The 11,830-nt window shown below is 35.9% G+C and overlaps 1 protein-coding gene across 1 annotated transcript in view; it reads left to right on the top strand.

Moving 5' to 3' along the window:
* The window catches only part of LOC102478499 (vomeronasal type-2 receptor 116-like), a 17,701-nt gene extending 8,853 nt beyond the window's left edge, over window positions 1-8,848 (top strand). Inside the window, 4 exon segments of the mRNA XM_027768476.1 lie at window positions 1,542-1,766; window positions 4,527-4,650; window positions 7,948-8,448; window positions 8,451-8,848. Coding sequence (XP_027624277.1) covers window positions 1,542-1,766; window positions 4,527-4,650; window positions 7,948-8,448; window positions 8,451-8,848 — 1,248 coding nt within the window.
* The last annotated feature ends 2,982 nt before the right edge of the window (window positions 8,849-11,830 follow it).

The following is an 11,830-nucleotide window of genomic DNA, read 5'->3' as shown; positions in this document are numbered from 1 at the left end:
CTAATTATTTTCTTCAAAATAATGTAATCAATTCAATAGTTAGGAGGCTAACATGGTTTATTAAAAATCTCTTGAGTTTGACCAACAAATGGTGTGTAGATTAAGTCACTAAACACTCACATCGCCAATCATAGCTCTAATCCTGGGCCTGGCAGCTTGCTTTCTCACTTTCTCTCTCTCTCCTCTCTGTTCTTTTATGAGCATACATGCCCTATAGCAAATTAAAAATAATGATAATAGATCAAATTAAAAAATAATTCTTAAAAAAATCATAAAACACTTTTGTGGGCTAGATCCATGCTATCATGAGTAGGGCAGCTGAATATCACGAGTTGAGTTTAAGTCCAGAAGGCCTAGTGAACATGTCAGACATGAGTGTACGCATGTATGCCCCAAATCCAAAAATGAAGGAGAAATGGAGAAGAGACTGCAGTCGATCATTCCCCATGGGGAGCATTTTCCCTGTTTTCTCACTATCTCTCTCACAAATACTAGAAAAACAAAAACAAAAACACTTCTTTAGAATTTATAAGTTTTAAATTTGTATTTTGTTGCAAATTGTTCATTGTATTGCCACATGACAATCACACTCTTACTGAAAGAAATACAAAATACAGATAAAGAATAAAATGTATTTGATTTCTTTTAAAAAGCCTTGTTAAGTGTAAATACTATTGAAAAAACTATACATTTTTGGGACCAGCAGTTAGCATCATGACCATGTCGCTGGACTCCCATGTAGTCAATCACGATTTGAGTCCCGGACCCCATGGCTTAAACTCACGCTGGACGCATGTGCGTGTGTGCCCAAGATCCCGAGAGGAGAATGGAGGAGAAGAAATTGCTGCGTGGCCATCCCCCCTGGGGGGTGATTTCTTGATTTCTGTCTCTCTGTTTCTCTCTGTCTGTCTGGCAAGCGCACGCACCCTATAGGAAGGACTTCTCAAAAAAAAAAAAAAAAACCTATGCATTTTTAATGTACATATTTGGATAAACATGGAGAAAGGCATATCTTTGATACTACCATAACCACTATCAAGAATCCATAAATATACTGCCTTTTACAAAGGCAGTATATTTACTACCTTACCACCATGCCACATTTGGCCCTACCCGGTGTGTTTTCTAAGCTGCTGGTACAGGACTCAAGTTGCTTACTTGGCCATGTGTGATTCAGCCGCCCTAACCACGCCACTGTTGGCCCCATCTGTGCTCTTTATGAATTACCAAGGTTAGACACCAATTAGTCCAAACAAGATTTTAATAGTCTGGATTTTATGAGAGTCTATGTACTAATCAACCTCTGGGAATGATCCTAGAAATTATCTGAAGAGCTAAAACTCCTCTTTTGTTTTTAGGAAGAAAAAAAAGAGCCCATATTACATAAGCTCTGAGCAGATGACCACTCAAATCGAATTCAACTCCTACAAAGAAGTAAACGTAAGGGTAGGGATATTAAGATAGGATTTCTTGATAGATATGGACCAACCACCTCTACATTAAATGCAGTCCTATTTTTTTGAACCCTGTCTTTAATACAGCTCCATCCATTTCTGAAGAAAAGCCAACTGACAAATAGCATTGGATACAACATGCCCCTTGGTGAAAGCAGAAATACGATACAGTATGATATCCACAACCTTGTGAGATTTTCTAATAACACCTGGCTGTTAGTTAAAGTAGGAGATTTTGTTTACAGGAACACCCATAATCTTGGCTTGGTCATCAATGAAGAGGTGATAAACTGGCCTGTTAAATTCAAAGAGGTACAATGTCATTTCAATATGAAATACATATAGAGGTGGGGACAGAAGGTTGCATAGTAGTTAGGTCGCTGGAATCCCACATCATTGACTAGTTTGAGTCTTGAACCTGGACCTTGAAATTCAAGCTGGGTGTGTGTGCATGTGTGCCCAAGATCCCAGGAGGAGAACGAAGAAGAAGGGATTGCAGAATGGTGATTCTCCCAGGGAGTGATTTTTTTTAACTTTTCCTCCCAATCTCTCTCTTTCTCTCTTTTATGAGTACACACACCCTAAGACAAAGATCTCTAAAAGAAACAAACAAAAAATTGAAATATATACAGAGGTATTTGAACAGAGTCCTGAAATTAAATTGTGTGACTACTTTAACTCAGTATTATGGGGCCAGCAGGTGACATCATATTAAAGGTACTGGATTCTTACATGGTCAACCATGGTTGACTTCTGGATCTGGTGGCTTGAAAACCATACCTGGTATGTGTGTGCATGTGCATGCCCAAAATCTGTAGAGCAAAATGAAGGAGAAGTGATTGTGGTGAGGCCAGTCCGAATTATAGCTCTGTCCCTGTCTCTCTCTGGCAAACACACACAATCTATAGCAACCCTAAAGAAAGTGAATTAAACTTTTATCTCAGTGAAAATATTTTTTAAAATGTCTTTTACATTCAGACTTTGTACTACTCAATTTTTCTTATGTACATTCTAAACCACAGAAAAACTTCTGATTTTTATTAACTGATTTGTTATCATGTTTGTTCAAGCAGTAGTCTAATTAATAATATCAATAAGGTGATATGTATATAGACTTGAACATTGTTCAATAAGAGAATTATTTTCTGAGAATATATTTATAACTGTTGTCTTTTTGTTTTAGAGAGTTCTTTGCCATAGGGTACATGAACTCACCGGAGAGACAGAGAGACAGAAAGTGAGGAATCATCCCCTGGGGAGATGGCCATGTCATAATCCCTTCTTCTCCATTCTGCTCTCAGGATTTTGGACACACATAAAAATGCACCTGGTGTGAGTCTCAAGCTGCCTGGTCTGAGACCCAAAATGGGAGCAGCCAAGTGCAAGTCCAGTGATGTAATCAGTATGCCATCTGTTGGTTCCTGAGAAATGCATTATTTAGAATTTTGTCATTGTGTGAAAATCATAGACTGCACTTACACAACCCTAGATGTTATTGCACACTGCACATGGTGTTTATATGGCCTAACATATTATTTTATGGTACTACTATCATATATGCTGTTTATCATTTATGGAAATATCTTATGTTTTTATGGAGCACATGACTCTTTCATATGTGTATGTGTGTGTGTATGTGTGTGTGTATAAACAATCCCTCTCTATGTCCTGAAACACTTTATTAGTTGTAAACAAAGTCCTTATATTTTTGTATACTGTAAAAACAAGTAGATTATTCATTAATATACCATTTACGTTTTTGAAGATATCATCCATATTTTCTCTTGTCATTTTGCAAACCATTCTAATTTTTAGGAATTATTTATTTAATTTATGATCTATTCTTCTTCTGCTTCTGCTGCTGCTTCTTCAACTTGACCAGAGACTGGCAGAGAGAGAGCGTGAGTGTGAAAGCAAGCCACCAGCTTCAGGACTTGAATCATATCAGTCTGGTGCCTTAACCACTATAGCATCTTCCAGCCCCTTGCATACCACTCTTCATTGCACCAAACATTTCAAAACATCGACTGTAATCTCAGGTAATTTCATGTTGCAGAAGATTTATATAAATATCATGATTTGCACATGTACTGTGTTAATATATGAAAAGTAGTGTTCAACTCGCCTCAGAACTCACAAATGGATTAACCACACTTTCATTATGTATCTGTTGGCCCATGAGTTTTAAGTTAAATTTTTATTGCATACCTACATATCACATTATTATATATTTAAAAATCCAGAACCTAAAATTTTCTACCCAATTAGATATGAGGATATAGTGAAAATATTCTCGAAAACACATCTTTTCAGAGTCTTTACCATGTAAAACCTGCATTAAAATTGTTTTGGATGAAATGATTGCATAAGACGACAGAATCAGGGGATATTTTTAGTTATGCATGGGATAAAGTAATTAGGTACTTTGGAAATACCAAGTAAAGAATACCTAAAGGGGACTGGCAGGTGGCATAGTGGCTAAAGCACTGGACTCCAACATGGCTTATTGTGGTTCGAGCCCTGGAAATGATAGCTTGCTTTCTCATTTTTCTTTCTCTTTTTTGCTGTGTCTTTCTGGTCAAGTTTAAAAAAGATAAATTAATAATTCTTTGAAAAAATAGTAAAACATAAAAAGAAAGTGAAGTATATACCAGATCTTAATTATAGGTCTCGCTAAGGGGGGTCAACAGGTACTATAATAGTAAAGGCTCTGGACTCCCACATGACTGAGTGCAATTTGAGTCCTGAACCTGGAGGCTTGAAAGTCACACCAAACACAGGTTCATCCATGCCAAAATTCTTGAGAAGAGAATAAAGATGGGATTTGGGTGCAGCAATCCAATCAGGGGGTGATTTCTCTCTTTCTCTGTCTCACTGTCTCTCTGGCAAGCTCATGCACCCTATAGCTAAAATTTGAAAAAAATGATCAAAATCCCAGGTAATATTAAAAGGATTAACAGTGGTGAACTATTAAATGTGAACATTTTCTTTCAGGTGAAGAGAAAATAGAGCATCTCATCAAGCATCTCATAACATACATGAAAATGACTAATGATTCTCTTTTCTGCTCAGACTCCTGAATCTGTGTGTAGCCACAGTTGTGTTCCCGGATTCCAGAAAATTCCCCAAGAAGGAAGACCTGTTTGCTGCTTTATTTGTGTTTTATGCCCGGAGTCAGATATTTCAAATCAAACAAGTATGAAATATATAACTACATTGTTAGTATACTATTGCTCAATAAAAATAAAACTATTACTATTAGAAATAAAACATAAGCCAGCATGTGACATGGTGGTGAAGACACTGTCCTATGTGGCCAATCACAGTTCAATTCCCAATCCTTAGGCTTGAAAGTCATGCCAGGCACATATGCACGCATGTTCAAAATCCTAAGAGGAGAAAAGAGAAGATATTGTGGCATGGCCATCCACCCAGGGGATGATTTCTTAATTTCTGTCTTGCTGTCTATCTTACGAGTACATGTGTCCTATAGCAAAAAAATCTTTCACACACACAAATAGAAATAAAACACAGACCATCATTATTCTTAATTTGCATGCTTATATTTTTGATATTTTTATTTTATACACACTATTCTACCCTATTATGTGTAAGCTGTTTTCTGGCCATGCTCATTCTATTAGGGTCAACTCTGAAACTATTTCCAGTGGACACCCTTACAGTTTGGTGTTAGATAAGACACTATCAATCTTAGATCTCATACTGAACCACATTAGTCATAAAATGAAAGAGGTGTCATCATCAAAGTTACCTATGGGTGCCTTAATCTTTGAATCTGACTTTTATTCCTAGATGATAAGCCAAAAGTAATTACATATAAATCGACAAGAAAATATTTTATAACTTTTAAAACCAAGCTCAAACATCTGTGGAATTACGTACAAAGAACTGACTAATATCAGAATACCACACTTGAAATATATTGCAGAAAGATAAAGAAATACAGTTTAAAAATTAAAGACTCAATATTCTAATACATTTCACATCTGGACATCTCAAAAATGGCCATTATACAAAATATACTACCAAGTAATTATCAAAATAAAATGCGGTATTGTCAAGTATGAAATATGGAAAGTTATAAGAAATTAAGCTTCTGTTTTTCCAATACATCAGAAGTAAATACAGTTTGAGGGACCAGCAGTTGGCATAATGGCTGTGTTGCTGGACTCCCTGTAGTCGACTGCAGTTTGAGTCTTGGACCTGGTGACTTAAACTCACATGGGGCGTGTGTGCTTGTGTGCCCAAGGCCCTGAGAGTAGAATGGAGGAGAAGGGATTGTGGATTGCCCCTGGGGGGCAATTTCTCACTTTCTATCTCTCTGTCTGTGTCTGTCTTTCTGGCAAGAGCATGCATCCTAGAGCAAAAATCTCTCAAAAAGAAAAAAAAAAAGTAAACGTGGTTTAAAATTTTCCATAAGTACTATGCAATTCCAGAGATTCTGATAGTAGAATTCATTTTATTTTTATCACTAGTAAAAGTAAATATTTATGTTCAGGTTTTAATATACAAAAAAGAAACATGAAAATTACTTTTTCTGAAGGAATTGGAAAACTAAATAAGTGTACAAAACAAGAAATAAAAATAGAGGTAGAAAGAAAGCCCATATCATAGTGCTTAAGGAAACCATATCCCACATGACCCAAATTGTTACATGAGCCCCAAACAAGATGAATGAAAATACACCAGGTGTTTGTATGTTGTGCAAAATAAGAGGAAATCATGGTGCAGAGGGGATTGTGGCATGACCATTTCATCGAGGTGGTGCTGTCTTGTTTTCTTTCTCTCTGTGTGTGTTTCTCTCTCTAGTGAATGAATGTGTCCTCTTGCAAATTAAAGAAGAAGAAAAATAGGTGCCAGCAGCTGGCATGATTTTCAAAGTGCTGGACTACCAAATGACTAATTGTGCTTAGAGTCCTAGATTGGTGGCTTTCTTTCTTACTTTCCCTCTGTCTCTCTGTCTCTATCTCTCTTGGTGAATGTATATGGTCTACAGGAAATTTTAAAAATAATAGTAAATACAATTAAATAAATGATTTTTAAAAATAAAAAGGAAAAAATTAATAAAGAAAGGATTTGGGACACAGAAGAACACATACATATATATTTGGGTGCCAAACATGTTTCTGAGATAGGAGCCAAGAATATCTGCTGAATCATGTGTTAGAAAGAGGCTGTGTAAGAAAAAAATATGTGATTGATTATCACTGTAATATTTTTTCTAAGAATCATTCATTTTATTTATCATTATTATTATTAAAATTTTATACAGGTCATGCACACTCACCAGAGAGAGTCCAGAAAGAGAGAAAAAGAAATAAAAACTGAGAAAGCAAGCCACCAGGTCTGAGACTCAAGCTGCAATAAATCACGTAGGAATCTAGAATCTTAACTTCCATGCCACCTGCTGGTCCCCATTCTAATTCTTAGAGAAAATATTGGGCTGTTGGAAGAGTTATGACTTTTTCAATAAAAATGTACTGACTGACTTTTCTGACAACCCAATACTATTGCCTCAGTATTACCATGAATAAATAAATAAATAAATACTTTAGAAAATACAAGTTACAGCAGATATTTTTATTTCAATATGTAATTGAACCACAAACATGACTGTTAATTCATGTAATCTCCCTGACTGCTTTCCTGCCACCTAACATTAATTTATGTAATTTCCCTTACTGCTTTCCTGCTACATAATAGTAGACATAAGTAGATATAACAGAGAACTTATTATGCATGAAAGCAAAAATATTGCCAGTCTTAAAAATTAACAAACCATGCATTAAGATCTATATAAATGATTACATCAAAAGGAACGCTCCATCCTTCTATCATATAATTGCAATACCAATTTCTCAAAAAATAGCTCTATAAGAGCAATATAATTCCATTAAAGATTTTATTGTTTTAAATTAAAATTGTTTTCACATTTACATAGGAGTGTTTATGATAATATTGAAAGAAAAATTAAAATGTACAATGAGAAAAGTTGTACACAAAGTGACCTATAAGATACAAGAAAAAAAATCACTAGAAATTAGGAAAGAGAAAAAAGTTAGGATACTCCAGAAGAACAAAGTAAAATTATCTTTCTCTGAATACTAAGAAAACTATTCATTTCTATTGTGATGAATATGAGAAGCTATGGAAGCATAAGGTTCATTATAATGAAATCTCAGAAGAGAGTAGAGAAGAGATAGGGAATGAATCCTCATCTGCATAACATCATTGAGGTCTGCAAGATGGACCATCAAGATTCCCATATGCTGAGGCCCAGTTTCAAATGACTTTTGTGTTATTTGCAGCTGAAAGAATTCTCCCACTGTCATCAATACAAATTCTTAATTTGGTGTATCTTGGTATTACTACAGGGACTTTATCTGCACATAATTACATAACGGTGACCATTTTCTTCAACATGACAATCAATTTGTGAAGCTGAATTGTTCCATCTTTGATTTTCCACCAGATGCAAAGCAGTGTATCCAGTGCCCAGCTCAAGAGTATTCAAATAGTGAGAGAACTCAATGTCTCCCCAAGCATGTGACATTCCTGGCTTTTGAAGATGCTTTGGGGACAACCATGGCCTGTATGGCTTTGTGTTTCTTTGTCCTCACAGCTGTAGTTTTGGGAATCTTTGTGAAGCACCAAGACTCTCCCGTTGTCAAGGCCAACAACCAGGCTCTCAGCTTTATTCTGCTCATCTCCCTCCTGCCATGCTTCCTCTGCTCCTTGCTCTTCATTGGCTACCCTAACACAACAACCTGTGTCCTTCAACAAATCACATTTGGCCTTGTGTTCACTGTGGCTGTTTCCACCATTCTGGCCAAAACGATTACCGTAATTCTGGCATTTAAGGCTATGAAACTTGGGAGAAAAATGAGGTGCTTGCTGGTATCAGGGGCTTCAAATTCTGTCATTCCCATTTGCTCCCTTATCTAAATTATTATCTGTGGAATTTGGCTGGGAACGCATTCCCAGATGTAGACTCACACTCTGAGCCCAGAAACCTCATCATCATGTGCAACAAGGGCTCAGTCACTGCCTTCTACTGTGTCCTGGGCTACCTGGGCTTCTTGGCTCTGGGGAGTTTCACAGTGGCTTTCCAGGCCAGGAACCTGCCTGACACATTCAATGAAGCCAAGTTCCTCACATTCAGCATGCTGGTGTTCTGCAGTGTCTGGGTCACATTTGTCCCTGTCTATCACAGCACCAAGGGGAAATTCATGGTGATTGTGGAAGTCTTCTCCATTTTGGCCTCCAGTGCAGGGCTCCTAGGCTGCATCTTTGCCCACAAGTGCTACTTTATTCTGTTAAGGCCTGATATGAGCTCTTGGAAAGCTTTAAAAAACAGAAGTGGTTTCAAATAAAGCCTAAGTTTCTATGTCATAATCCTCTATCACAATTTTAGGGTTTTAAGCCAAAAGCGTACCATTTTTATATTCTTATGGTATAAACTGACTGAAAATGACTGACCTCTTAAATTCATTTTTTGAAACAATCATTGTATACATCTAATATTTAGATTAATGGCTATTTTTCACATTGTGAGTATTGGTTAATAGCTAAATTTGATTAGTTATTTAATATTAATTTTGTTCTCAAAAAAAGCTTTTTACTTGTGTATAGTTAGAAATAGTGCCTATTCTTCCATACCTGGTTTATTGGTTGTATCTTCTCTCTCTTTTCTAGAAAGGTCTATCTAAACTTTTGTCAGTTTCATGATGTTGTTAAAAAATAACTAGCTAGAATTTACATTGTTTCTCTGCATGGTTCACACATCTTTTATTTATATCCGTTCTAATTTAATATCTTTGTTTCTGCTACCATTTAGTTTACCTTGCCCATCTTTTTAGATTTTTTTCCTGTGTCAAATAGTGTTGATGTGATGTTTTTCATCCTTTTTCCATTGAAGACCATTTTATTTTACCTTTTTCTTAAGTTAAGTTAGAACCTTGCTAAATATTTGACCTAAATATTGAGAAACTGCCTAGAGATGCTCAGCAGAATTCAATAATTATATGAAGAGAACAAACAAAAGATACTGATTAAAACAAAGTTATTGTAGCTGGAAGCACTTAAAATTGGTTGTCTTCATTCTTAAAATGTTGTGGGGCCAGTAAGTGGCATAGTGGTTAAGGCACTGGACTCACATACTGTTTGCATCATAGATCTTGTACCTTGAAACTCACCCCAAAGACATGTATATGCATACCTAAAATCCTGAGTTGAGAATGAAAGCAAAGGAATTGTAGTGAGACAAATCCCCGTGTATGTGGGGTGTTTTCTCACATTCTGTCTCTGTCTCTCTGTGTTGAGTGATCATACTTCATAGCAAATATCTCTCTTTCTAAAAAAAAACAAAAAGTGTCATATAGTTGGACCAGCAGGTGGCAAAGTGGTTAAGGTGTTGGGTTTCCCCATGATCAGCCACAGTTCAAATTTTGGATCTAGCTGCTTGAAAGTCATGCCACATATATGTGTGTGCATGTCCAAAATCCCAGGATCAGATGAAGGAGTAGAAATTGTGACTTGGCCACACCCCCTGGGGTGTGTTCTCACTCTCATTGTCTTTAAAAAGTACACACAACCTAACTCAAAAATCTTTAGAAAAAAATAAAAGTATAGTTGCAAGATCAAGTGTTGAGCAATTTTAAGAGAAAATGATACATTTAATATATTCCAATCCCGTAGTAAATTATATATTCTTTAATTACAATGTAATTATTGTAACTTGATATACTCGTTATTTAAAAATTTTGCTACAGGACATGTGCACTCACCAGAGAGACAGAGAAACAGGGAGATATTACCCCCTAGCATGATGGCCATACGATCACAAATTGATTGTCATGTTGAAGAAAATGCTTGATATACTCGTTATTTAAAAATTTTGCTACAGGACATGTGCACTCACCAGAGAGACAGAGAAACAGGGAGATATTACCCCCTAGCATGATGGCCATACGATCACAAATTGATTGTCATGTTGAAGAAAATGGTCACTGTTATGTAATTATGTGCAGATAAAGCCCCTCAGGTAATACCAAGATACACCAATCCATTTTCCAGCATTTTCATCTCTGGATCTTGGGCTTACACATGCACATGCTCCTGGTGTGAGTTTTAAGTCACCAGGTCCAGGACTTGAACTACAGTCAAACACATGCAAGTCCAGTAATTTAATTTACTCTTTGGACTGAGTTATGGTAATATTAAACTTTTAATTTAAAAATATTAACATATTTTAACTTTCCTACATGAAATCTATTTCACACTCCAGGGGAAAAATAATGGAAAAACTTCAGATCATAATCTCTATGTGGAGAATGTCTTACTACTTGATAACATTTCTTGGTTTAACATTTAAAATGTTAAGTTATACAAAGTAAATTATGTGATTTTCAATTTACATTATGTAGAAATATTACACTGGGAAAATAGAGACTTCAAATTAAAAAATTAAAACAAAAAGAGTTCTTTAGCTTTAGAGAACTAATAAAAAGTCATTGTTTAAATCAGTGAACTTTGATGTCTTAATACACAATGGTTATCAGTATTAACAGTGTAGGTGACTATTAAGGAATGTGCAGCATTTTCAGAATCCTTATGTGTCTTTGTTGTTGTTGTTGTTGTTTTAAGAGGTTTTTGCCTTTGGGTACCTGTGCTTGTCAGAAAGAGACACCGAGAGAGATTGACAGTGATAGGCAAAGTGAGAACTCATCTCTAGTGGGGAATGGCCACACCACACTCCCTCCTTCATTTTTCTCCTATGATATTGGACATGCATGCACACACACATTGTCTGAATTTCAAGCCACTAGTCTTTATTACTGACACTGTTGTCAGTAATGAGGGAATCCCAGCAACATAATTGCTATGCCATCTGTTGATCCATTTCCTTCCAGGTCTTTATATTCATGTTTGGCGTCCTGAGATTTATGGTCCTCTATTCAAAAGAGTTTTGTTTTGTTTTGTTTTTGTCTTTCTGCCTGCTTGCCCATCTCATCACCAAGTCTCACATAACTCAGATTTCTGACTTGAGTATGCTTGAAATATTGTTCTTCTGGAAACACATAAAAAATTCTAAATGCCATGAAATATCTATATATCAATATAGTAATATTCCAGAAAGTTAATAGGTGACTAAAGGTGTGGAATACCTCTTTCATGAAATATTATTTGAAAATTTTCTGAATATAGAGAAAGATGGAGGAACTCAGGCCCAAGGGAAAAAAAGGATTCCAAATATAATAAATATAAATATAAAAAGATTCTCCCCTTGACACATTATAGCCACATTGGTAAAAATCAAAGACAAACAATATTCTAAAAATGGCAAGGGAGAAACT

The sequence above is a fragment of the Tupaia chinensis genome, unplaced genomic scaffold, assembly GCF_000334495.1.
Source record: "Tupaia chinensis unplaced genomic scaffold, TupChi_1.0 Scaffold000076_2, whole genome shotgun sequence".
Lineage (NCBI taxonomy): Eukaryota > Metazoa > Chordata > Mammalia > Scandentia > Tupaiidae > Tupaia > Tupaia belangeri.
Note: the sequence above shows the minus strand (reverse complement) of the source record. Positions and strands in the feature narration are given on the sequence as shown.